The 27,486-nt window shown below is 51.6% G+C and overlaps 1 protein-coding gene across 5 annotated transcripts in view; it reads left to right on the top strand.

Annotated features, from left to right (window-relative positions):
* CBFA2T2 (CBFA2/RUNX1 partner transcriptional co-repressor 2) overlaps positions 1–26,403 on the top strand; it is a 100,511-nt gene extending 74,108 nt beyond the window's left edge. For 2 of the 5 annotated variants that reach the window (XM_075901503.2, XM_006134185.5), the window contains exons 2-11: positions 250–393; positions 5,810–6,051; positions 7,758–7,847; positions 9,939–10,120; positions 10,750–11,003; positions 11,584–11,669; positions 14,969–15,164; positions 17,352–17,420; positions 18,325–18,515; positions 22,959–26,403. In XM_075901503.2, coding sequence (XP_075757618.2) covers positions 250–393; positions 5,810–6,051; positions 7,758–7,847; positions 9,939–10,120; positions 10,750–11,003; positions 11,584–11,669; positions 14,969–15,164; positions 17,352–17,420; positions 18,325–18,515; positions 22,959–23,237 — 1,733 coding nt within the window. In that variant the 3' untranslated portion in view covers positions 23,238–26,403. Of the gene's footprint in view, positions 1–249; positions 394–5,809; positions 6,052–7,757; positions 7,848–9,938; positions 10,121–10,749; positions 11,004–11,583; positions 11,670–14,968; positions 15,165–17,351; positions 17,421–18,324; positions 18,516–19,386; positions 22,937–22,958 lie in introns of those variants that run through there. The other 3 variants (XM_075901504.2, XM_075901505.2, XM_075901506.2) reach the window with 3 other exon arrangements.
* Positions 26,404–27,486: the final 1,083 nt, after the last annotated feature.

Genomic DNA, 27,486 nt, shown 5'->3' with positions numbered 1-27,486 from the left:
TAGTACCTGTGGAAAGATTTAACAAACAGCCAGACAAAAGCCCTTGGAACAGTGCATGTGCAGACTGGAACAGTGCGCTGCATGCAGAAGTTTGAACCTGTTCTCTTCGGGTTCTCACACCACCCTTCCCACTGCAGAACACCGTGGTTCATGCGTTCTCAGGGCAGCGTTGTGAGTTCAGAGGAGCCATTTGGTTTGGGAAGAGCTGAATCTTCACTGAGCTGTAAACTCTTTTTCCTCTCTTCACAGTTGCTAGCGAGAAGAGGGTGCCAGTGATGCCTGGGTCGCCCGTGGAAGTGAAGATACAGTCAAGATCTTCTCCTCCAAGCATGCCCCCGCTGCCACCAGTGAATCCAGGCGGACCTCGGCCAGTGTCCTTCACCCCTACAGCATGTAAGGCTTGTCTGGACATGGATCTGATCTGATGTTAGGAAACTGCTTTTCAACAGGACTCTTCATCTCGACGTAGAGGAAATGTTCCATTTTTAAAAGTTGCTGCAGCTGGTTTTGTGCGCTGAGACCCAGAGCAGAGAGTTAATTATGTCCTGTCAGGGTAGTGAGAATTGTGATGGGGGATGAAGCTATCCTACTCCATAGTTTCTCCAGTTCCTCTCCCTACTGGTGCCAAACTGGTCTCTGGATTACATTGACTCTGTGTTTTCCAGAGCACTGGGACTTGCGCTGCTGCCCTCTGAAGGCTAGTCCACAGACAGATGCCTGGAAGATCTCATTGCTCCTGCTTCATTCCTCCTCCTCCGCCCCAAATCATCTCTCTCCGTGTCAGTAGGGATGGTCTATTATTGCCCCTCTTGGCCATAATTCAGTCTTTCCGCATCCCTGCTCCGTTGCTGTTCCTTCGGCTCCCTCTGATTTTTCTTTCTAGTAATGTGATGCCCAGAAATGACAACTAGCACAGTACAGAGAGGGATTTCTGCTCCCTCGCAGTCCAAGGGAACTTGGACTTTTTTGTTCCTATTATGACATTGCAAAAGCGTATCCCATTTACTAGCCGCTGTCTCCCCTTAGCATTTCTCAGCATTGCAGCTTTCTAGGTTCCTGCCCTCTGGGCAGTGGCTGTAGTAAAGATGAGCTTTCCTCAGGTGAGCTAGCTGCATTTGTTAAAAAGCTGATTCTCACTGTTTTTTACCCAGACTTCTTATCTCTCTGCAGCTGCCGGTGTAGTGTTGGATTACCCTCACTGATGTGTGCAGCTCCTCACAATTTAGTGTCATCTGTGAGTGTCACTTACTGCATAACCCCTCTAGAATCATAGAATCATAGAACTGGAAGAGACCTCAGAAGGTCATCAAGTCCAGCCCCCTGCTCTAGGCAGGACCAATTCCAACTAAATCAACCTGGCCAGGGCTTTGTCAAGCCGAGACTTAAACACCTCTAGGGATGGAGACTCCACTACTTCCCTAGGGAACCCATTCCAGTGCTTCACCACCCTCCTAGTGAAATAGTTTATCCTAATATCCAACCTGGACCTCTCCCACCACAACTTGAGACCATTGCTCCTTGTTCTGCCATCTGTCACTACTGAGAACAGCCTCTCTCCATCCTCTTTGGAACCTCCCTTCAGGAAGTTGAAGGCTGCTATCAAGTCCCCCCTCACTCTTCGCTTCTGCAGACTAAACAGACACAAGTCCCTCAGCCTCTCCTCATAAGTCATATGCTCCAGCCCCCTAATCATTTTGGTTGCCCTCCGCTGGACCCTCTCCAATGCGTCCACATCCTTTTTGTAGTGGGGAGCCCAGAACTGGACACAATACTCCAGATGCGGCCTCACCAAAGCCGAATAAAGGGGAATGATGACATCTCTGGATCTGCTGGCAATGCTCCTCTTAATGCAACCTATTATGCCATTAGCCTTCTTGGCTACAAGGGCACACTGTTGACTCATATCTAGCTTCTCATCCACTGTAACTCCCAGGTCCTTTTCTGCAGAACTACTACTTAACCGGTTGGTCCCCAGCTTGTAACTATGCTTGGGATTCTTCCATCCCAAGTGCAGGACTCTACACTTGTCCTTGTTGAACCTCATCAGATTTCTTTGTGGCCCAATCCTCTACTTTGTCTAAGTCATTCTGGACCCTATCTCTGCCCTTAAGCGTATCTACCTCTCCCCCCAGCTTAGTGTCATCCGCAAACTTGCTGAGGGTGCAATCCATCCCCTCATCCAGATCATTAATAAAGATATTGAACAAAACCGGTCCTAGAACCGAACCTTGGGGCACTCCGCTAGAAACTGACTGCCATCCTGACATCGAGCCATTGATCACTACCCGCTGGGCCCGGCCTTCTAGCCATCTTTCTATCCATCTTACCGTCCATTTATCCAATCCACAATCCCTTAACTTGCTGGCAAGAATATTGTGGGAGACCGTATCAAAAGCCTTGCTAAAGTCAAGGTATATAACATCCACTGACTTCCCCATGTCCACCGAGCCAGTTACCTCATCATAGAAGCTAATCAGATTGGTCAGGCACGACTTGCCCTTTGTGAATCCATGCTGACTATTCCTAATCACTTTCCTCTCATCCAAGTGCCTCAATATGGATTCCTTAAGGATCCCTTCCATGATTTTTCCAGGAACCGAGGTAAGACTGACCCGCCTATAGTTCCCTGGATCATCCTTCTTCCCTTTTTTGAAGATGGGCACTACATTTGCCTTTTTCCAGTCATCCGGGATTTCTCCCGATCTCCACGACTTTTCAAAGATAATAGCCAAAGGCTCCACAATGACATTTGCCAACTCCCTCAGTACCCTCTGCTGGAATGCTTCATTAGATAGCGTGTAATACTTATCACTGGGCTACCAGATCAGATCTCTTCCCCTCCCCCTTCATCTTTGATCTGTTGGGTTATTCAGGGCATCCTAGTTTATGGTTATTCAGTCTTACCTAAGCCAGTTTGAATGAACTGTTCAGGGTTCTGTGGAATACTGACTCCAGCGCTTGACTAAAATCCTACTGGGATCTGGTAGCCAAGGCTCCGGAGTGGGGGGGGGGGGAGGGGTGAACTGTGTGGCCTGGCCCTGACAAGCCCTGGTGGGGTGGGAGCCAGGGCTGTGCAGGCCTGTCCATGGCAGGCCCTCAAGAAGGCTGCAAACCTTCCCTTTCCCGCTGCCCCCTCCTGGCACTGGGGCTGAGGACCCAGTAGAGAGGAGTTTGGGAGCAGGGTGGCCACTTATCCATGGCCGGCGATATGGATGGAGAGCTCTGGCCCCAGCCGGCCACCATCATCCTGGTGTGATCACTCGACAGTATAACGGTTCCCTGCGGTCGCTGCCCCCTGTGGTCATTGAGAAGCAGAGCTGCTCCTGCTTTCAGTCCGCTCCCTTTTTGTGTTATGGAAAGCAGTCTGATTCCAGGCACATCCCGATTTCCTGGCACAGCCAAACCCTGGCCTTGCTCTAAGTTAGGGTGAAAGGAAGCTGCCTAATGTTACCATTTAGGAGACATTCTTGTACAAACAGACTCAATGGACAGACAGATGCACAAACTAAAATACACGGAGAGCTGGTTGTTTAATGGGAAGTTATACTATGAATCTGTTAATTATGGGAAAGTAATTGCCAGGATCCTCCTCCTTAAAATTTGTTGCATTTGCGTTTAGCCAGTCTTCTGAAACGGTCCCAATATTTCCCTTGGCTACATCATACATGCTAATTTCATAGCATGTCCCTCACCCAGTTTGGCATCCTTCAAAGTGTTTCAGTGTTCCATAGCGTCTTTCCTTGCCCATAAAAGTGACACACACAACTTTCAAGACCCTCCCCGCCCCCACATTTTTTTTTCTTTTCAGGTCACCTTTTAAACAAGAGCACAGAAGGTGGCTGTTAGTTTCATTTCCTCTCTCTTCATTAATGGATCTACTGTCTGTCTATCAATATTATCCCTCTGTAGCAGCCTTTTCTCCTCCTTAGTTAACATGGGAAAGCTTTGGTATTTTTTTCTGCCCTTATCTTTCCTGGGAATCTTTAACTGACTCTGGTGGTTCTTTGGTTACCCTCGGCTTCCCCACACCTGCCATGGCAGTGGAGAGCTTTTATAACCTCAGATCTCCGAGCAGCCCTTGAGCGGTTTAACTGCCCTGATCCTTCCCATCATTTGAAAAAAATCTCACTGTTGTTACCCTTTGAAGTTGAAGGATCTCATTTTAGGAGGACTCAATAATTCTATAATTCTTATTCATCTGTCAGAGTTTGCACAATGCTCAGTTTGTGAACAATTTGTCCATGCTGTTTCCCATTGTCCAGTTCAGGAATCCTTGTAGGAATTCCCTCTTCTTTCAAGGAAGATGAAACAGTTGTGTGTGTGTGTTTCTTGAACAGCCATCTCCGCACACTCTTTCTCTCTCTGTGTCCATGTGTGCGCACGTCAGCATCCCAAAAGACAGCCCAGCCCAGGGAATTGTTTCTGCTCCAATCAGTGCCCCTTAAGAGGAGGTGCAATATTTTATACTCTTTGGGGCTTGATCTGCCAAAACACTCAGGGACTACAGTGGGAGTTAGAGTACAAGAAGCCCAGGATTAGGCCGGGAGTCTTGAAACAGTAGAATGACTTAATGCACATTTAGAATACGATGTGTTTTTTCCACTCTGCAGTTCATAGTTTATATCACATTTGGACCTGGTGGGGGTGGGAGCCAGAGCTGTGCTCACTTTAAACGTTTCCCAGACAGGACCTCTGATTGCACAAAAGCTGTAACGGGATCTCAACAATGTTTCAGTGAAGCCTCTAAACATCAGCAACTTAGTCTAGTGTAGTCAGAAAGCCTGTTGAAATAATCTTAACAAGGTCACCAATACGATCAGCTCAAAACCAACAGACACTCGCAGCACTGAGCCCAGTGTATGGGAGAGGATCGCACAGAATGGACCTACAGACGGGGCCGTTACACCTCAGCAAAAGCCTCTTGATGTCAGCAGTACTGCACGTGGGGCCGGGATCTGCTGTCAAGTGCTTGGCAGAACTCAGGGCTAAGTGGCAAAATTGATTTACCTTGAATTCATCAGTGTTTAAGGCCAGAGACCTTTGCAGTGATTTAATGCAAGCCAGAGAACATTGCTCAGCAATTCTGGCCTGCAGCCCGTGCTTCCTGGGTGCGAGTTACAGCGTCCCGGAGCCCTCTCTCTCCCTCTCTCTCTCTAGATGAGATGATTCTGCTCACGCCGCTAAACTCTGTGAAGCTCAGCTCCCCCAAGAGCTAGTGCAACCACAGGCATTTAGTTAGAAAACGTGTTTTCCCATCCCTCATTGTTAGTCATTAGTTTGTGTCTCTGGAAGTGAAGCTGGCCCCCTGGAGTCCCTGCTCCTAACTTCAATAGGATTCAGATGAGAAACATTAACAAACCCAGCTGATTGGTAGGTTTAAAAAAGAAGCCAGGGTCTGCTGCTCTGGCCTGCAATTCTTCCAGCTGGTCTGCGAGAGACCGAATGTTGAAACTTGCGTATGGCAACCGAGCCAGAAGCGGCAAGGTTAGAATGCTGAGACGTCATGTGTAGAAATGCCGCTAAGCAAAGCTGCGCCTGGCCTTGCGTTCGAGCACGTCAGCAGGACACGTCCTGCGCTCACATGAGCACTGAGAGAAACGGGTCCCGGGGTTGAGGAAGTAGATTGTGGCCATTTGAACTCCGTAGTGTTGCTTTAACCCCCAGTTCTGGGGGGCTGCGCTTTTCTCTAGTCAGTGGCCTGAGTCTCTCGAGCCAGTGTGGAAGTGTTGGGCACGCCTTTGGGGTATTTCCACAGCATGGTCAGCGGTGCTCACTGATGCTTCTTTTTTGGTTTGGCTCTGCATTACAGTGCCCAATGGGATGAACCATTCTCCCCCCACGCTGAACGGGGCACCCTCTCCACCCCAGCGCTTCAGCAACGGTCCTGCCTCCTCATCTTCGTCCTCACTGACCAATCAGCAACTCCCAGCAACCTGTGGGGCCCGGCAGCTCAGCAAACTCAAGCGCTTCCTTACCACTCTGCAGCAGTTCGGCAACGATATTTCACCAGAGATCGGGGAGAAGGTCCGGACCCTCGTCCTAGCACTAGTGGTAAGCGGTAACAACTGCCCGTCTCCTGGGACCACTCAAATCCAGGGCCTCCCAAATGGCCAGTGGAGCTTTCCTGGGGGCCCAGAGCTCTGCTAGTGCTGGGGAGCCCAGCAGCTGAGCCGCCGCATGTGCATTGTGCTGTGCATTTGTGGGAACGCTGTTTCCCAAGCCACTCTAAACTTGTATTGCCCACTCTCATCACTTTTCTGTTTTTCATGGTCCTCATTTGGCTTCAGTAAGCTCTTGGACTCATCTGGATGCCATTAAGCTCCATGAAATCCAGTGACGTTTGGGCTAAACTTTCCTACCTTACAAATCATAGGCCTTTTGTGTGTGCGTGTGTGTTTGGGGTTTTTAACTGGAAGGAGAGTAGCAGGTCTGATTTTTTTCGAAACCCTAATTTCTTAGGATATAAATCTTCTGCTAAAGGGACCCAAATATGCACCCCTCAGCCACCTCTTGCAGACAGAGCTTCCTTGCAACTGAGAAGTGCCTGTTATATCATCTTCACCTTGAATCCTGTTGTAACCCTCTAGAATAAGAAGAATTCCTCATTTTCCTGATCCTGGCTGCTGATTAATTTCATTCTTATCGGCTTCCAAATGAAGACATGCCAGTTTCACACACCATTTGTTAAATGCTGTCATGGTTTCAGTGTGGTCCACGTCTATTTCCTTGCTGCGGGAGGCTGTGTGGGCTAAAGGAATGTGCAGAAATTGCAAGTTCAAACTGGCTCTGCCGCTGACTTGCTGTGTGGCCTCAGGCCTGTGGTGAGGATGGATTGAGGGTTTGCAAAGTGCCATGAGAAGGCGGTGATGGAAGTGCTAGTGCTGAGATATACAGGCCACCAGGATGTTTTCTGTAGCAGTTCAGTAAGGGGCTGACTGCTTGGATGCAGGTTCTCCTGATGATCAGGAGAAAGGTCTCTGGCTACTACTGTGCAGGGGCAGTTTCTGTAAATTCACTGATTCCGTCACTGTTTCAGAAAAAGGTCAATGCTTAAGCCTTCAGTGGGCAGAGAGCCTCACGACCTTCAAAATGCTTCTGATGGGATATGGAGCAAAACACGGGCTGTGCATTAATGGCTGTGCGCTCCCAGTGCAAGGTTTGGGCTGCCCTGCATAATTGAATGCGGATACACTCGGAGAGCAGGTGAAAACAGCCTTCACTTGCTAAGGCCAGAACTTTCAGAGGCCTCCCTCTTCATGCCTGTGCCCGTACTATGCAAATCGGTCAGTGCCTGAGCAGACTTTCTGTGGTGGTAACACCTGCGTAAATATGAGACTCCAGGCTGGTTGATACACACCTACATGTGCACTAAGGTTTCTCTGTGCAAGTGCTGGGAATGATTGTAGTGCGAGCAGGCCCTTTGCCTGCAGATTAGAAGGCTGGGATGCACTTAGTGTTTCCAATCAGTTTTTAAAAGCCAAGTGCGAAGCCTCCACAAAACTCAAGCACTTTCTCCAACTGGGAATACAATCTGGTCTGTTTCCTGGCTTGGGGCAGTCTTTTAGTCATCCTCCGTGGCAGTGGACTGGCGGGTCAGTTCAGTTCCTAAGGGGCTACTGAGACTCTGGTGCACCCCTTGATCCCGGGTGGCACGTGGAAGGGCTGGCTGTAGGGTCCTGTGGTTCCCGTCCTCACAGCATTTATCTGGCGGGTCGAACGGTGCAGAAGGTGGAGTTCAGCTGCGTTTCTTTTCACAGAACTCGACGGTGACGATTGAGGAATTCCACTGCAAGCTCCAAGAGGCCACCAACTTCCCTCTTCGCCCCTTTGTGATTCCATTTCTGAAGGTGATGGTGAAAGTGCAGGGTCTCGCTAATGTGTCACACGCTGAACGGGGCAGCCTGTGTTGTCCGGCAGCAGGGCCTCTGGATGAGGCCCAGGGTGGGCCAGGAGATTGCCTGGAGTGGAGGGGGGGGACACCTGGCGCAGGATGGCTGCAGGGGTCGGACCCCGCTGCACTCAGAAGGAGCTGGAGCACCCCAGCAGCCTGCTCTGCCCCTCCCAGCCCACTACACTCAGCTTTGCCGCAGCAGGACCCAGAGCACCCCCGCCCCGAGATGCTTCGCCTCCTGCTACAGAGGGCGGCGGGGCAGGGCGGAGCGGAGCGGGCTGCCGGCTCACTCCAGGGTGAGTGCACAGGGAAGGGGGACGATGACCCCTGCCATTGCCGCCCCCGTGATTCCCCAGCTCACGCTGCTTGGGGGGAGGAGCAGGGCAGAGCAGGGACTGGGTGGAGCAGGGGCGGGGCCTGTGGTGGAAGGGCTTGCCCTGGGCCCTGTGTCTGGAACAGTGTGGGGGAGAGGGAGGGCAGAGTTTGCCCCAGACCCTGCGCCCCTGGGAACCTGTCAACAGGAGGCTCATCAAGTCACAGCCCATACTAGACAGGGGTGACGGCCTAATCTGACCAGCTCCGAGGGAAAGCGTGACTCGTGGAGACGTTAAGGTCCTGTATTGGCCATTTCCCCTGGGCTAAATTGATGGCTGAATTCCCTCATCCCTGTCTTCCATCATCTCCTTTCTCTACACAGTCCCTTCAGCTCCAGGGGCTATCATTTCAGCAGCCCAGCTGGGCCTGTACTGAGGAGAAGGGAGTTTCAGAGAAGTGGCCCACGTCACCCAGGCACACCAGTATTGTGTGGTGGCGCATGCTGCCATCTTCTCGCTAGATCCACCGAAGGCGGAAAGCGCTGTTGGAAATAGTCTGGTTCCTGTCGTGATCTGGGATAACCCGAACAGCGCGTTCTAGCCAACGGCCCTACCAGAATCTCAGCCCTGAAAAATCCAGGGTCTCTTGTGTGCTCTTGCCCTGTGCTCTCTCCGGGTTTCACAGGAGAGACCAGTATCAGAGGGGTAGCACCTCCAGATCAGCGGCTAGAAGTGGGCCTCATCCTCCTTGATTGGATCCACCTCCTCATCTCCAGCCTGATCCTGGCCTGCATATTTATTCCTGCCTTTGGGAATTTCCACTACATGCATCTGACGAAGTGGGTCCTTGCCCACGAAAGCTCATGCTCCCACACTTCAGTTAGTCTCTAAGGTGCCACAGGGCTCCTCGCCGCGTTTCTGAAGTGGGGTGCTGGCCCCAAGGGGACTTGTGTGGGGAGGACACGCAGTTATTTTAGGGGGTTGTGGTGGTGCCACCCTTACTTCTGCGCTGCCTTCAGAGCCAGGTGGTGAGGGGCCAGCTCTGCAGGCTGCAGTGCAGAAGGGAGGGTGGTGACACTGTACCAGGCCATCCTTGGCTCTGCCGTTAGAGCCGGGCTCCCAGCCAGCAACTGCTGCTCGCCAGCTGCCCCACTCTGAAGGCAGCGCCGCCGCCTGCAGCAGTGCAGAGAGAAGGGGAGAACTTCTGCAACCCCAATTGTGACCCTCCCCTCAAATGCTTTTTGAGTCGGACCCCTCCAAATCACAGCACCGTGAGACTTCAGATGTCAGGAGCGGAGATCGTGAAACAGACCGTTTTTAAACCCTTGGGACACTGACCAAGATGGACAGAGACCATCCTGTGGTTTTCTCTGTCGGAAAGAGGAAGCCGAGCTAAATTCAGCATGGCGGTGCTGATCTAATCGGGTCTTACTTTCAGGTTTGCAAGGCCCTGAAATAGTCAAGCTGCTGGAGTCGCAAGGAAGGCTCTTGTGTACATTTTTGTTTCCTAACACAACTTGTTTCAGGCCCGCTCTAGTTCTTGAGAGAGCAGTTTAGGCGCACACGCACACAGCAGATAGCCCCCTTTGAATGCCCAGCGAGGCTGTGGCACAGGCAACATTGATTTGCAACTGTGAACGCTGCCTGTGCCATTTTGGACAGATGCCGGGGTGCAAACCCGGCTGTCAGCCTTCACAGAGCAAAGCTGCAATGCCGGGCAACCTGTTTTCCAGGCCAACCTTCCTTTGCTGCAGCGGGAGCTGCTGCACTGCGCCCGGGCTGCCAAGCAGACGCCGTCCCAGTACCTCGCCCAGCACGAGCACATCTTGCTGAACACAAACACCGCGTCCCCGGCCGACTCCTCGGAGCTGCTGCTGGAGGGGAACGGGACTGGGAAGAGACAGAGCCCGGACAGGTAAAGGCAGCGGCACATGCGGCTCTGTCCCAGGAGCAGCGACGTCAGAGTGAAGCCGGACGCTGTTGGGGGCCATTGTTCCTGCCCCATGGCCTGTTCCCCTCTAATTCTCTCGCCCCTGCTTCCTTTCCCAATGTGGCTCCATAAAAATTCCCCAGGCTGGCGTGCTTGCAGGGCTGCCGTGCCGGGCTTCCCTCACAGGCTCTCCAAGCATCGCCGGGCGCTCCAGCAGCCTGTGCAAGTGTCCCGCTGGCGTCCTCTGTGGCTGGTCCCTGAGGCTTGCCCTGGCGGTGCTGGGACCAGGGAGGGGGTGTTTTGCAGGGGTGCGTTAAGCCTTGGAAAAGTTTTGTGAAGAATTACACAGAAGGTGCCTGGAGTTTGGAGAAGAGCCACGGGGAAATAATCTGAATTAGCACCCTTCCCCTGCTCCCCAAAGGCAGTGTCCTGCGCCTGTGGCTTGGTCTTTTCCAAGCGTAATACGTGTTTTTTGGCTTCCTAGCTTGTCCCCACTAAGTGCAGCTGCCCAGACTCCTGCAGCTGGGGGCTGCTCTCTGGCCAGCCGAGGTCCCTCTTTCCCTTTCGGAGTCCGTTCGTAGTGCTGACACCCACCTCTTCGGGCTTGTTTTCAGAAGAGAAGAGACTAGTTTTGAGAGAGACCCCCTCCCGTCGGAGCCGCCGGCCAAGCGAGTGTGCACCATTAGTCCAGCCCCGCGGCACAGCCCTGCCCTGGCTCTACCCCTCATGAATCCCGCGGGGCAGTTCCATCCGACCCCCCCGCCCCTCCAGCACTACACCTTGGAGGACATCACCACGACCCAGCTGTACAGAGACCCCGGCAAGCTCCTGGAGCAGAGGGAGATGCGCGACAGACATCGCAATCTCAGTAAGAAAGGCCCGGCCCTTCTCTGTCCAGACGTCGCCTTGCGGGATGTCATTCTAGGGCTCCCGTGGGGCGGTCGCGTACCCAGCTGGGTGCACAGTGCACCGAGGGGATCCGCCAAGAAAATGCACATTGCCAGAACCGTTTTCTATAGGCAGATGCGGGGGGGAAGCTGCATCTAAATGGCTAGTTGCGGTTCTTTACAATCCAGCGTGAGTGGTGCTGTCTGCTCTCCTCCGCCTGGTCCCTCTTGCTGTAGGCAGCCCGCGTGTGAATGCATTGCAGTGGGGAGCACGGGTGGACAGACTTGTCTTGGCTCTGCTCAAGCTAATGCCCTAACGTAGCACTGCCTCCAGAGCTCCCCCCCGAAGGGCTGCTGGGCTTGGACTCCATGCAGCCGTGTTCCCAGAGGCCAGTTTCCGGGAACTACTTGGACAAATCCCTGCTCTGCACCATTGCAACCTACATTTTTCAGGGTAACAAGCTGCTGGCTAGAGCGCCCAGGCCACTGTTTGCCAGCCTGGTGAAGCCTAATGGGAAAATCCTCCAGTCTGGTCCTAATTTGGGGTGTCGTTCATTGCAGGTTTGAATGGAGGCTACCAGGATGAGCTGGTGGACCATCGCTTAACAGAGAGGGAGTGGGCTGAGGAGTGGAAGCATCTCGATCACGTAAGGAACCTTTAAAAAAAAAAAAAAAAAAAAACCCCAAACAAGCCTCTTTGAAGGCCCAGCATTCAAACCACCAGCTGCTCCATTTCCATGGCAGTGCCATAGGCGGTATCAACGCAGCATTTTCCAAGTGGCCCATTTGTAGTGCACACTGAAACGGTGTGAAAACTCCTGCTGCATTTACCCTCGCCAGTCTGACCTGTCTGTCATGTCTGGATTTTGGGGTAAAACAAGGTAAATGTCTTTGTGGGGGGAAAGGCAGTCGGAAGGGCGCAGGGCATCCTGCAGGTAAGGAGGCAGCAGAGGCGATCTCTTTTCATGAGAACTACATTGTAAAATAAGTCCTAGTTAAAGAAGAACACATCCTTTTGTTGTGGCTGGTGATGCAGTGCGAAGTGGAGCTGCAGCAAAGCTATTTTCTTGGGTCTGTTTGGAAACGGAGGCCTGCCTGCGACATGGACAGGTGGCTTAAATGTGTGTCTCTGCGAGCCCTGTCGTCCTGTCTGACAGTGTGGGAATTGAACCCAGGATCTCCAGAGCTATTGCAGCTTTAGCAGAAGTTCTGACCTCTCTGGGTCAGGCCCCAGGGAATCTGTAGCAGGCATTGTGTGGGTTACACCTGCACTTGGCAGGCCTGGACACCTGTGAGGACTTGCACTTGTTTATAACTTTTAAATGAGCTAATGCCTCTGGAAGCTCATTTGGTAAGCGCAGTACCTGCAAAACCACTCAGACCCCCTGCTACCACTTGCATGCACGTACACACGCTAGGCTGTGCTTACAAGTTCTAGCATTGTAACAGATATTTTCATCTGCAAAGTGCTGAGCAAAACACGGGCTAATAGTGTGTGTGCAGAAGTGGGGGCTGGAGAGAGGCCTAGCTGGAAATTTACCCCTCCCCCCCCCGCAAATGCTGTTCATTCTTCTGGCACTAATCCTGGATTCGGGGACTTGGGGAAGTCAATGAAAACTATTAAAGTTTTCTAAAGTTATCCCTGCATATAACGTCATTGTGATAAAATTGTATTGAGAGAGGGGCTGGTAATCAAGGCTACAACATTTCCTAAATCCGGCATGGCTGGGAGACGGCTGGTTCTGCTACGAGTCCTTCCTCGTGTTTCTTCCACATGAACGGGTGCCAGAAGTTTTCCCCCTAGCGGTACTTATAGCACAGCACCTCCATGGCACAGTATAAGTGGCTCTGCATGAACTCCCCACCCTCAGTGCATCGGAACAGCTCAGCTGTTCTCCCGTTCGATAGCTTTTTCTTGGTAGGTAGTTTACCCATATTAATAGTTAGAGTAACTGGTCCCCTTGAGGACTTGGACCCTGATCGGGGCATATCCCAGTCTTGTGATTCCCGCAAGGGGAGCTGCCTGGCTGAAGCACACGTCAGCAAAAGGTATAAGATTTGCAAATCCTTTAAACCTAGGATTTACGAAGGAGCAGGGCATTCGGCTTCATGTCCTCCTGATGGAGTCTGCCTTTCCCCCAGCACCAGCACACCAATCGGACTCCGCGCTGGCACCGAGGGCTCGGTGTGTGGTGCTCCAGCAGCACCGTCTGCCCGTCGGCACGGCTCCCCCTCCCTGGCCCCAGCAGAGAAGCTGAAGAAGTCAGCAAGGGGCTGCTTGCCCCATCCCAGAAAAGGGGACAAGATGGCATAAGCGCAGATAAATCCGTGACAGGCGGCTGCCAGTCGCTTTCAAGTGCGCAGGGTCCACCTCAAGCAGAGTGGAGCACCCCAGCCCACTCCGTCCACACCAGAGGCTCTGCAGGCCGCAGAAGAGACGCTGTCTCTGCTGGTACCAGCTTCCCAGGCCTCTGCGACTCTGTGCAAGGGGCATTCCTGGACTGGGGGTGTGCCCCTAGCTGGCCTCTTTCCCCTGCCTGGTGATTCTCTCGTCTGGTTTTCTGAGAAGCCATCCCATTGCAGAAACATCCCATGTTCCTGGCACACCCAAACCCTGACCTTGCTTTGACGAGAGGAAGCTGCCTGCCGAGTGCCAGGTCCGTTTAGGAGGAGTTCTTGACTAAACGGACAGATTCCCTCAGATACTTCGTAGATTTGAAATGACCAGTGTCCAGAAGCTCTCAAATTGGGGGTACACCCCCTGGGGGGAGTGGAATGTATTCCGGGGCAGGGTGAGAAGCTGCTGGCGGCAGCACTGCCGATAGTAGCACAGAAGTAAATGTGGCGTGGAATGGCATTGCCACCCGTACTTCCCGCTGCTGCTGTGGGCACTGCCTGAGAGCCGAGCAGCAATTCTTGTGTGGTGTTACAATGATGGATGGCACTAGTAGCCTTCAGGTGTGCTTCAAAATGGTAAATCTCTCAATAAAATGTTGTGTTCAACTGCTGTCTATATATAGGGTGGCTAGGGAGGCCAGCGTTTCATTTTAACCATAGAAAAACGTGAATTTTTTTTTTCTGAGAGAACTGGGGGCGGGGGGGGGGGGGGTTAAAAACAGAAAACGAGGGTCCCTCCTGGCGACTGTCTGTTTCCTAAGGCAAGGTCAGTCTGACTGGCTGAGGGGAATCCCTACATTCCCCGTGTTCTGTGCCGTTCCAGATGCTGGGAGGTGGAGAGACGTTTGGAAGCCAGTGTGCTCTTGAACCTGTTTGGGCAGAGCCGTAGAAGTATTAATCAGATTTCAGTGTTCGTCACAGGGCTGCTGTGAAATGGCCCAAAACTGTTGCCATACGAAATTTCACTTCTGTAAATCAGTGGCTTGGTTAGCTGCTGAGTTGCCGATACAGAGAAATTTCTCACTAATTCTGCCCCACAGTCTTTCAAAGGGAGGTTTTTAATAATAAATGGAAGTTATTTTTGGACAATAATTGTGTGAGTAACTGAAATTGGTTTTTTTCCCGGCTCTGTGTGTGTATCGGTTACCTTACGGTGGCTGAAATCGTGCTGATGGGTTAGCCCAAACAGGGACAATGCCCTGCGCTTGTCTGTAGAATAAAGAAGGGGGAGTCCGAAAGGAGCCAGCTATCACGAATCTGATGATGCTATATCAGAGCCCATTTGAATAATACTTGAAGCAGCAAGAGAAATCTCAGCTGTGGGGAAAGAATGTTCTGCTTTAGTTCCCCAGGGCGCTGAATGTCTCTGGTTTTCCCACTGGTGCCGAGTGACTCGTGTTCTGTGTTCTGCGTGAGCAGACGGTGCTGGTTGCTGGGAGGGAACGCTCTCCATCGGGTGGCATCTGCGAAGAAGCCGTGCTCTGCTCTAGAGAACCCCTAGCCCAGGCCTCGGTAAGAGTTCTGAAACCCCCCCTTTCCCGCCCCCAAGGCCTTGAACTGCATTATGGAAATGGTGGAGAAGACGCGGCGCTCGATGGCTGTCCTGCGGCGCTGTCAGGAGGCCGACCGGGAAGAGCTCAACTACTGGAAGAGGCGGTGCAGCGAGAGCACAGAGGCGAGAAAGGGAGGGAGCGAATTCATCTCGAGGCAGCACAGTCCCGGGAGCTCGGACTCCATTAGTAGCGGTAAGAGGGGGAGCCAACTGCTCGGCGCTCGCTGGAGGCTGTGGTTCCACAGCAGCGGGCTCCAGGCTTGGACCGAGAGGCTTAAAACCAGCCAGGGGGTGAGAGCTAACAGCAGCAGGGGGCAAATGTTGCCAGGCATCATTGGGTTGGGTATAGTGCTCTGGAACCTCCGCGCGTTAGTGAGCGAGTGGAGGGAGCGCACGCTTGTACGCTTGGAGGCTGAAAGGGTTTCTCTTTGCCCTGCTTTGGGAGTGTTTGATGGCTCTAGAACCTGTGAACCAAGTTGTTGTGAGTTTCAACTGCACCCAAAAATAGTGAGTTAAAAAAAATTGGAAGCATTTTTGCTTCCTCATAGCTGCCTGGAATTCTGAAATGGTTGAGCAGCTTTCTCCAAGCTTAGCAAAAATTCAACATTTCTCTACAGAAATAACCTTAAACTATTTAGGGAGGAGGGGGAATAGAGTGTGAAATGGTTGCAGCCATAATTATAAAGCCAATACCAACTGGCCCGCTGATACCTCTGCAAGTACCAGGGAACTGTAGGCTTTGTTTGAGAAGCAGATTTTCATTAGGAAAAAATCCTTTTCAGCCAGCCAATGTAAAGCCATGAAGAAGTTGTACCTAGGAATGGCTACTCTTAACCAGCTGAGAGGCTCCGAGCCAGCAAGTCTCTCAGCTTGTGCAGCTTCCCAAGCCGCAGGAAGCAACGCAGGTTGAAGGACGTGCTGGCTGTGGGAGGCTCTGTGCGGACCCCCTACAGTACCACCGCGGACCTCAGCGCTCTGTGGACCACAGGTTGGGAACCACCTCCCTACAGCTTCCGATGTCTGATGTGTGTACATTTATCCGGTGTCACAGAGACTGTCCGGTTTGGCCATTGTACTGGCAGAGGGGCGTTGCTGGCACTTGATGGCATCGATCACATTAGTGGATGTGCAGTTGAAGGAGCCCCTGATATGGTGGCTGCTGTGGTTAGGTCCTGTGACGGTGTTGCTTGTGTAGATGTGTGCACAGCATTGGCACCAGGGTTTGTTGCAGGGATGATGGCTTTTACCCACAAAAGCTCATGACCTAATACATTGGTTAGTCCCTAAGGTGCCACAGGACTGCTTGTTTTTAAAGTTACCGACTAACACGGTAGTTCTAGCTGGCTCAGCGAAGTGGAAAAAAGGTGGTACTGAACTCAGCCAGGCAGCAGATCTGTTAAGAACAGGGAGTGAGTAACGTTGAATGGTAGTTGTTTCTCAGAGCAGAAAAGCCTTTTAAAGCTGCTCAGGTAGCTACAGCCAGCACCAAGGTGTTAAAAAAGGCTTAAAAGAGCAAGAATCTTGTTGAGTTCTCCCTTAACAGGCGTAAGATCAAGAGCTGTAGTACCAGTGCTTTTAAGCTAGGGGGTGCAATTAGATCAAAAACCTCCAAGTCAGTGAAATAGCTGGTATGTACAGTGCCGAGTTTTGTAGAAACCTATTGAACAACAAACTCCTCACGTCTGCCTCTTCCGTTACCCTTTGACCTCAGTTTAATTTTTCTGATGTCATGTGAACCTTTAGTAAAACATATTTTTTTTAAAATACACCCCAAAGGGTTGTGTGTAAAAGCCGCACTACTACTGACTTTCGAAAACCTCTCCAGCAGAAATATATCTTGAAAGTGCTGAGATCACGTGAAACCAACTAGAGATACTGTGTAGCAGCACCTCTCGCACTGGGTCCCCCTGGGTGTGTTGTGAGGGCACCTATAGCTGTAAGAGAGGCATGGTTTGTACTTGTTTGACTGCGAGTTGCCTGTGAAAAGTGCTGTATTTAATGCAATACATTGTTAGGATAGATTGATGTTCACAATCATTGCACAGGGCAGATGTAAGATGAGGTATATTTATAAATACAGTCTGGGATTATAAAGTATCGGAAGATGAAATGGATTGTGCTGTGCTATAAATCATGCAGGACGCTAATTAAAAGTTCATTTATCATCTTGCCATTTGATGAATGGTCTGAGCTGCAGAAATCACTTGCTTGGGTTTTCACTAGGAAGCCTGGCGTGGTCCCTTGGTGCTGTAGTTAGGTTTCTAGGCCCTGTCTGCGGGTTCTCGTAGTTTTCTCACAGGGCTTGGAGTGCCTGTTTAAGCAGAATCATTCAGCGAGAGGAGACGCTGCTGAGCCACCTGTGTGTTTCTTGTTTCCGCAGATTCCCAACGGGACTTCAGCAGCAGGTCAGGGGCAGGCTACGTTACTGAAGAGATATGGAAAAAAGCTGGTACGTACTGATCGCGGGGTCACGTAATGAGTTACCACAAGCTCACGGGGTAAATGCAGCGTGGGGGGGAGGGTGGCGTAGGGCCAGATGCAAAGTCGTGCTTGTAGAAAAGCATCTTGAATGTGGGTGGGCCTGGGGGCTGGGTGTGTGCTGGCCCAGCTTTGCACAGTGGCATGTGCCTGCGCTGACCACATACACAGGTGGGGGGTGCGGTTTGGGAGTTGGCCTGGCACCTTCCAGGCCTGCACGGCCCCACAAGGATCAGTCCCAGGAAAGGTGCTGGGACACCTTTGGGAAAACGTAGGTGTGAACTTGATGCACCCAGTGGCCAAATGTGGAGGTTTGGAGTAATGCCCTGGGGAGACTAATCCCATTGCCATGGAAACCAGCATCATTTCATCCACATTTATCTGGGGCTCCTCCCCCTTTCCTTGGGCCTACAATCTCGAGTTTTTCGAGCCCGTTTTTTTCCCTTTCATACTCTTGACCTCCTGCCTGGGTTTCCACCACTTTTGGTCTTCAGGGGCTGCTAGCTAATCGCTACTGACCAGAAGCAAGAGGCATCAGGGCTCTCAAAGGGTTGTGTAGAGCCAGGTGATGGATTCAGGCTGTTCCTAGTGTGGAGGCTGATCCTAGGAAGCATCGTGTCCATGGGCGCTAGGTACTCTTCTCGGCAGAATGGCCATGGCTTGACTTGCCTGTACCACTGAATTTCTCTCTTCCCCCTAGAGAGGTTGCCTCTTCAGCTCCAGGATGAGGTCCCCTGGCATGGGCCAGCATTCTTATCTGCTTATTGTGTGTCTAATGCCTCCACCCTACCGCTGTCATGTTCCCAGTGTCTCTGCCAGCTTGTCCCAGGCTGGCTTTGCCTGCCAGGCCGGTTGATGAGGGTGTTTTCTTCCAGAAGAAGCCGTGAATGAGGTGAAGCGCCAGGCCATGTCTGAGGTGCAGAAAGCTGTGGCGGAGGCAGAGCAGAAGGCATTTGAAATGATTGCGTCGGAGAGGGCCCGCATGGAACAAACCATTGCAGATGCGAAGCGCCAGGCTACTGAGGATGCCTTCCTAGTCATTAATGAGCAGGAGGAGTCTACAGAGGTAAGACGCCAGGGCCATAGCCCTGCAGATTGGGCGGGGTTCCAGGGTGAGAGGCTGGTAGGTGCCGGTTCACGTTGACTGGGAGTGGGCTGCTGTTTCTTGGATAGCAGAGACCGCTTAGAAATGATTCCGTTTGACTGGGAGGGGTTCCCTAGGGAGGGGGTGGAATCTCCATCCCTAGAGGTGTTTCAGTCCCAGCTTGACAAAGCCCTGGCTGGGATGATTGAGTTGGGTCGGTCCTGCCTTGGGCAGAGGGCTGGACTCCATGTCTCCTGAGGTCTCTGCCCGCCCTGGGGTTCTATGACATGCAGTGAAGTCTGCAGAAGAGGCTCAGTCCCTCATGAAACTGGTGTTGGAGGCTCCTGACTTGGAGCAGCGCCACGATTGCTACCCAGGTTCATCGCCGTATGAAAGGGAAATCCGAGCGGCCGGGTACAGTTCTGCTGCACGTCCCTCTGGCGACGGCCACGCTGCAGTAGCTGATTTGGTTTCATTCCCTCAAGTGGTTTAACAAACGTTGCTCAGTTTTTCGTAATGACTTTAATACTGAGCTCTTCTCTAGTGCGTTCCCTCCCTAGTTCTCCAAGCACTTGGCCAAGGAAATCAAGAGTGGCCTGATATTAGGGGCTTTGTCCTGCATAGGCTGCGATTCCCCCACCTCCTCTGAAAAAGTGTCCCTGATTTGTCATCCTCATTGTCTCGTCACCCTCGCCATTATCCCACATGGGGAGACAAAGGCAGAGAGGGAAAGTGACTTAGCAGACCAAAGAACCCAGCTCTCCTGAGTCCCAGCCCACATACCCTTACCCACTAGGCCGTTCTACTGCCCGAAAGATGCAGCATTCAAGTTTGATTCCTCACTTCATTCCAGATGGGGTTCTGAGACTTAGGTGGCTCAATTATACATCAGTCTGTAAGGATGTGACCACGCGTCCGTCCGTCTGTCTGTGCAGTTAAATCCGGTGAATAACATCTTGGATATTGGGGATTGCTCTTACAAAACACATGCTGCAAAACAGAGTCATTTTGATATGAACACTTACCTGCACTCCACAGAGAGCCCCAGTATTTTTCTCATTGTGAAAACTCGTAAAGCCTAATGGAGTGCATGAAGTAGAAACGACAGTTGGGCAGGTAAATATACACACGGGCAAAGATGGGCGCGTACGTTCCCAACCGGACCCAGTCTGGAGGTGTCAGGTTTGCGTGTGAGTTCCAGCTCTGCAGTTTCTCACTGAAGTCTGGTTTTGAAGTGGTTTTGCTGAAGAATGGCTTTCGTGAGCAGGAGAGTATGAAACTTTCATTTGATTTTTCCGAAACTAAAGAAACACAAAACATACCCAGCAGGGTGTTTGCATGTATTCTAGATGCCTTCCGAGCTAATAGGCACCGACAGAAGTCCTCTCGGCTTCAGCCAAGAAAATAGCTCGGTCCATTCTTTCTCTCACTGTTTCAGTAATAGGCCTGAAGCTGTTGTAGGGGACGGTTCACTGGGCTCTCTCCATCGCTGGCAACATCTCTGCCGTGCTCCCCGTCATTCAGCGGCTCAGCTGTGGGTTATCTTGGACTCCTTCCCTTCTGTCCTTGTCACACCCAGGCCCTCGCCAGCTGACACTCCACCACTTCCCCTGATGCTGATTTCAGTGTGCCCCGTGCAGTGCGTTGCGCGTGGGAAGTGATGTCACAGGGTTCTGGGTAGAGCTAATAGAGCAGGGAAACTAGTTTGGCGCTAGAAGTGTCATGTGAGGCACGGTGAGGGCCAGACCGGGAAGGGGGAATCCCAGTGACACTCGTTTTTTTTAAAGAGGACTCTTAAGATTCTCGCCACTAATGGAAGCAGGTAGGGCCAGAGCCACCAGACTGGGTCAGAGCAGTGGGCCATTAGCCCCGTGTCCTGTCTCTGGCAGCAGCCTGTGCCAGACGCTTCAGCGGGAGTGTACAGAACGTGGCAGTCATGAGAGATCCGCTCTTTCTATCCCCTCCCAGCCTCTGATAGAGTTTCGGGTCACTTGGGTGGTGGGTTGTATCGCTGAGCTGGGATTGGATGGCACTGCCTGCCAGGTCCGACACAGCTTGCACCAGCTGGTACACAGGCCCTCTTCGGGCTGAAAGGAGCAATCTGCTTCTTCCATATTATTCTGGAGAGACACAAAGCAAGGAATATAAAAGGTTGGCCCAGAAAGGTCTCTCTGAGGGGAGGGTGTAGCAGTCGCCAAAGCAGTGAAGGATGCGGGTGCCAAGGAGCGGGAGGAGTCGGTTACCATGACACCGAAGTGATGAAAGAAAAGGAAGCGAAGGGATGATTTTTAGGTTAAATATTGGGGCAACCCTGGGCTTGTGAGATCTCTTCAAGTGAGAGTTCTCCCAAGAGAAGTGGTGCAAGCACCAGCACGTGATAGATTCTGGAAAGTGCGCGGGAAAACGCTGGGCTGTCCAGCCAGGGGATCGCTTCGTGGCTAAGCTCGGCAGTCATTCTGTGGAGAGCATCATTCGCTCACCCCCGCGTTACTCCAGTGTATCCTGTGAGCCGTGAAACGCGCCGCTTTCGGCAGGAGTGTCAGCGGTTTTCAAGCTCTGACCCGTTTCTCAAGCTTTCCTGCAGATGTCAGTGAAGGATTTTTCCAGTCTCCTTCCGGAAGACGGATGGCTCTCCTGCGCGTGTTGACTCTAAAGCCATTCCACTGCCAAGCAGCGGAGTTAGGCTCTTAGCTACCAGCCACGCAATTATTGCTAGGAGCAAACAGTGTTAGGCACAAAACTGCCAAGCTCCTGCTGACAGGCACCTTTGCTGCCAGCCTTGCAGCAAGAGGGACGTGAGATGCCATCTGAGAGATCCCTGAGGCAGCTTCACTTCCTGCTCCCTTAGCAGCTGTTTGTCTCCACAGCGCCAAATCTAATCTCTAAAGGAGAATGTTTGTGTGTTTGTGCGCTAATAACTTGGACACTGTCAGAGCTACCGCAACCAAACTTTGCATGGGGTAACCTTTCCTCCAGGAGAGGGCTTTAAGGGACTGTGGGAGGGAAGAGCCTTCCCCGGGGCTGCACGGAGCTTGGCAGTGCGGGGAGAAGCGGCTTCCCGGCGGGGCCAGTCACTCACTAAGGCCAGCGGAGGGTGGGCTCGGGCACCAGCGGCAAGCGCGTGGCTCCCTTCCCCCTCCCTCTCCTCAGGCTCCTCACCTCAGTTATATCAACTGCCATCTTATATTTCAACAATGTATCCTGCCAAAGCGCCAGGACAGTCACTTCAAGGAGCTGGAATGGATCTGGAGACATGGCCTTTCACATGGACAGCTCTGTGTTGCGTGTTCAAGAGTGGGAAGTGGAAAATATTTGTACATATTTGTTAAGAATAATGAACCAAAAAATATAGTTTACAATAAAGCTTTTGGTGATAACACGTAAAATTGGTTGTTTTGTACTTTTTTTAATATATTTTAATCCCTATAAAACTCAGTGCAACTTTTCTACCATTCAAAAAACGATGCTGGGCGACTGTTTTTCTACGTTTTGTTCCTCCACTTTCCCAAGCAGTGCCAGGTAACGCCCGCGCCCGCTAGTTTTGAAATAAAGCGCCGTGCCAACAAGTCCCTGACCCTTGTGGAGGGAGGCCGGCAGCGGCGCTGGAGTGGCGCAATCTACTCCAAAATAACGGGGGTGTTTAAAGATGCGGAATGGCTATTTCAGGATACTTCTGGTGTCCAGACATAGCCTTCCAGCCCACCAGGCCCTTTCCTTGCAGTACTGCCTGTGGCAGTGCCCTGCACTCTGGGCTCCTTCCCTCCCAGGGAGCCCCAATCCCCTCTACCCTCCCTGCTCGGTGACCAGCTCCTGCCCCGGGGCAAACCGTATCTGAAATGGCCACTCCTCATTGGCAAGGGCGTGTGGACCTGCTGCCCTGGCTGCCTCCTTGCAGCCCTAGTACCGCTCAGGCCTCTGTATCAGGCACAGCCTGGGAGTGGGGTCAGGTCAGGGCACCCCAGCTCCTGCCTTTCCGTAGCCGTTCTCTGTAGCTTCCCAGGCGGCCAGGTTCCTCCTGCTGCACAGCTGTGCTCCTCTCCACCCTTGCAGCCTTTTTCTAGGGCCCAGCCTGGCCCGAAGAGGCTGACTGCTCCCTGCCCTTGTTGGCCAGGGTAGTGCAAGCCTCCTCTGGCTCGTCTGTAACTCTCCCCCACTACCGCACCACTACAGCGATGGTTCCTACGTGTGGGCTGAGATGTCAGGGGCTACCAGCTGGGCACAGTCTGGCAAGTTATTCTCGGTCGAGCACAGAGGCCTGGGCTGTTGGTGGGCTGCGAGGTGAGGGAAATGGCTAGAAGGGGGGATTTTTTGAATCTGTTTCGTCTGGGAGAGCAGTGCCTGCAACCCCTGCAGGTGTCTAGCAGCCCTCCAACTAGAGCACCGTCCTTTGAAATAGATTTAGTGCCGGTGTGTTCTCTCTTGCAGAGCTGCTGGAACTGCGGTCGCAAAGCCAGTGAGACGTGCAGTGGGTGCAACATTGCCCGCTACTGTGGCTCTTTCTGCCAGCACAAAGACTGGGAGAGGCATCATCGGATCTGCGGACAGGGAATACACAGCCAAGCCAAGCCAACCGGGCGATTGGCAGCAGCCACTGCCAAGCCAGCTGATGGGGTTCCAAGTCCTGCCCTAGAGAAGACCTCTGCAACGACCTCCCGATCCTCTACCCCAGCTTCCGTGGCAGCAATAGACACTAATGGACTCTAAATCTTCCATTCCCTTCAGTCTGTTTTATACCTTGTCCTGTTTTCACACCTAAAAGACACTTCTGCTCCACGGAGTGTTGTCAAGACGCCACTGGCCACGCCAGAGCCCTAATGCTTCAGCTGCTGTCTGTGGGGCTTGGTCTGTTTTGTTATAATCCATCAGCAGTGCTTAGGAACCAAGGCCAGCCTAGCCCGTGGGACCGCAACGCCCCTCATTGTGAAGTCTTGGCACCTGAAAGCACATCACTTCGACCGAGAGGACTGTGGCCGCCTCCTCTTGGTCTTAACTGAACTTCCTTGGGAAGGCACTCCCATGTCCTGCCTTGGCATGCAGGAGCACCCGGACAACCAGCACGCCGTATCCAGGGATGAAGTGTGGTGATCTCCTTTCTGCTGGCTGGCTGGGCCGCCGGCGCAGCCTCCCCATGCAACTTGCTGCCCCTCCTCTTTCACCAGATGCATACTTTGCATCTGCCCAGATTGCTTTACACCTGCTAACTCTGCAAGGAACTGCCCGCCTGAGCAAATCTTCCACCCAGGGAGAACTTCTCACAATAGGAAATCCAGGTTTTTGGTCACAGATTTCTGCTTTTCCCCAGGCCTGAGCTCGCATGGACTGGAGGGGATGGGCATTCCCTGGAGAGGAGAACTCTGCACTGTAGAGGAGGGAAGCCAGACACGTCTCCGGGCCGAGAGGAAACAGCTGATCTTTGTTATATGGCCCATTTGTTCATCCTGTTCTCTAACCGGACAGTCCGTTGTTCATCAGTCAGCTCAGTTTGGAGCCCCCGTTCTCCGTGTTTGCTGATTATTTCAGACCAAATCTTGACTTGTCATTGTGCCTCCTGGCTGGATTGGGTTACTTTCCTGTGCAGAAAAGATCTTCCCACTGCATGGAAGCTGCTAGTTTTAGACTTGGCTTAATTTCCACTCTGAGTATCCACGCGATTACAGGGGATCGTTCGCAGCCGATTCAAAGGAAAGTCTCCGCGGTTTGCAGCGTGTTAATTTATGCCTAACTGGGATGACTAGAGCTCTGGCATGGGCTTTGCTCTCGGCTGCAGTCCAGGCAGAGATGTGCAGCCCAAGGAATACCCCTGCTTGCACTGCACTAGAGTGTTTTAAACCGGCGAACGTCGTCCTGCCCGTCACTCAAAGCCTGCTCTCGAGAGGGCTGCCCAGTAGGGTGCCATCTCAGGATCTGGTCCGGAGGGAAGGTTGGCTCAGTGCACACAGTTTACCTAGAACTCCTGAGCCCTGTGAGAGCTTGTTACGTGTGCAGCTACCGCAACAGGAATCGGAGCATGTTCATGAGTAAGGCCTAGCGTATCCATCTCCTTTGGGGTTTTGTTTCGCGGAGGCGGCTGCTGCTGTTCTGTGACTTATGGGTTGGCGCCAAGCAACGCAAACGATTCCCAGATTGTTTGGTCCCTTTGTAGAAGGGAAGCTGGCAATGGAGATGGAATTCAGTGTCTCTTAGGCTCGCAACAGCGACGGGCTTGCAGATGGCTGGTGGTGATCTAGCAGGTAGCGAGCAGGCTGGCTGCTGTGCTCCCTAGGGAGTGTCGTTTGGAGCCTGCAGCCTCCAGGAATGAAGTGCTTAATTCACGTCTCAAATCTCTCAGCTCGCAGGCGCAAAACTCCCCATGGCTGAAATTCCATAGTAAGAGCCTCTTGTTTTTATCCCGGGAGAGATGGTCAGTGCCACAGTTCACAGCATGGATTCGGATACGGCGTGCAGGTAGATGATACGGATGTTAAATTTTAGTTAATCAGCTAATTGAGTAGTCGATGGAATTTCCATCGACTACTCGATCAGTCGATTGGAGGGGGCACTTGCTATCCCGGCTGCGCCTCTGCCCTTTAAATGTAATAAGAGTCCCACACCTCTGCTCATGCCATTTTCCCCCACTGTGCCTCTGTTTCCCCTATCCCCCACAGAGACAGTATTGGGGGAAACTGGCTTTTAAGCCTACTCCCACCAGCTCCTGCTCCCTCCCCCCCATTGCTGCCTCTGATACAAGGGGGGAGCAACTAGTCGAGTAGTGACTCGACTACCTGATAAGGCTCATCAGGTAGTCAACTGGTCGCTTACATCTCTTGTAGATGAAAGAGCTACTTCTCCAGTACAAACTCTGCTGCTTCTTAGCAGTACACAAATCCGGATTGCAGGGTGCAGGGATAATTGCTGGCGATGTTCCTTCCTCGTCTGAAGTCCTTCCCTATGGATGTGGGCATACCTACCTGAAGCACAAGCTGGGGCCGTGTCTGGGGAGGAGGCTGTTCAGTAGCCGTCTGTATCCACCTCCGAGAACAGCTGATGCCTCCCAGACAACGGAAACCTGTTTGCAAACAGTTCTTATTCTAGGGAAGGTTCTCATCTCGGTTTCCTTCATCTCCTGTGGCTGTTCAGTGTATTTCTGCTGAAACCGCACTTCTAGTGTGAAATCCCTACAAAGTCCCTTTCTGCTTTTAACCGATCGGACCTTTCCAGTGATGATCCAGTATTCCTCAACGTTGAGCTGGGTTCATAAAGAACAGAGAAGCTGCAGAGTATGTAGTTTTCATGAAACTACCCTACATAACAGAGGGCTGGATTCTGCGCTCCTAGTTCAGTCAGCGCACCCAATGAGAGGGTTGATTAAGGACCCTTTTGCTACAGTGCTAATCCTGAAAACTTTTACCATGGCCTCCAGTAACTACATAACATTGCCTCAGATGTTTGGCGAGTCCACTATATTTTGCTACAAGTACTGATGTGTTAGTTGACTAAGGCCAGTCACTGTAAGATCAGACCCCAAAAAAGACGAGAACAATACCGTGCTATAAGGAATTGTTTGTAAATAGTCTTCCATCGTTTTCATGCAGCTTTGATGGCTCCTTATGTATTAAAGTAAAAATTAACCCCAGTGTAAATAAATCAAATACTAACAGTCATGATTAGAATGATTTTTTTTAAACATGGAATGATAAATGTGAAATTCTGGTATGGGAAGACTTGTTGGATTGAGTTTTCTATATTTTGTCATTTAATTCTGTAATAGGAATTTGTTAATTCCTGTGCATAACTTATTTAATGTACTGTATAAAGGAACCCGAACTGTTACAGATGTATTTAGTTTGTTCTACTCAAAGTAGTCAATAAAAAGACTATATTCATCTTACAACGCCGCCTCCATCTCTCTTTCAGAATTTTATCATGATCCATGCAATAGGCTTAGGTTCCTTGAAATGTCTGTAGGAACAGTGCAACCGTGTTGTCAGGTTATGGCTAATAAGGATTGTGGGAAGTGAAAGCAATTGTCCACTTCAAAGCAGAGAAACCAGTCTTCTTGACACATGCCTGGAGCACAAAGTGAGTCCCCAAAGTCAAGTACAAATGCAGAGTTCCAGCCTGAGTCATGCATAGAGGTTTTTCTAAAGAGAGGTTTGATTTTTGGTACCAAAGCCAAGCTGTTTATTACAAAGGGTATTCTCTAGTCCCCAAACTGCAGTGATTTTTATACACACACGGACACGCAAGAACTCAAAATTCCCCCGACATTTGCTGGCATTTTCAACTTGCAGAGGTCTCATTGTAGACGGGAAGCAACTATAATTTAGCAACAATTTGCTGCTTAAAGCTTGGCATGCATTGGGATGGGTTTCTCTGGGACAAAGCGCATGTTCAGTCACTTTATAGTATCATGGTCTGATGTTTCTCTTGCAAGTAAAGAGCAGAAATGAAAGAGAATGGTGGATTTCTGCTGGGCTGGAGGTCCGTTTTTCCACAAAAGGGAACGGCAAGTCACTTCATCTTGCTGCTCCTCAGCTCCTGACCTGTGACTGCAGCGAGATGCTGCCGAATGCTTTGCAAAGGGGTGCTTTGGTGGTATGAGTCTTGCATTGGCTAGAACACAGGTTCAAATCCCAGATGAGCCCAATTAACCAGTGGGTTGTGGTAGATTTTCAGTCCAGATTGGCTGTTTTGCTGTTAGCTCTAGGAATTATTTTGGGGAAGTTCTCTGAGTCTGTGCTATTCAGAAGGTCCAACTAAATGGTCCCAACAGTCCTTTCTGACCCCAAAATGTGTGGCCGCCTCCTTCCTCCCCCGGTTTGAGCGCCGTGTCTGTTTCAGTTATAAACTCGTGAGGCCAGCAGATGTGCCGGGCACGTACAGAACTGTGCAGGGGATCGCTGAGGCGGGCCGAGGTGTCTAGAAAATACTGTAAATGATTATAATAAATGCCTGCGTTTCACAACGGGATGTG

Source organism: Pelodiscus sinensis, chromosome 17 (genome assembly GCF_052426305.1).
Source record: "Pelodiscus sinensis isolate ZL-2025 chromosome 17, ASM5242630v1, whole genome shotgun sequence".
NCBI classification, from domain to species: domain Eukaryota; kingdom Metazoa; phylum Chordata; order Testudines; family Trionychidae; genus Pelodiscus; species Pelodiscus sinensis.
Note: the sequence above shows the minus strand (reverse complement) of the source record. Positions and strands in the feature narration are given on the sequence as shown.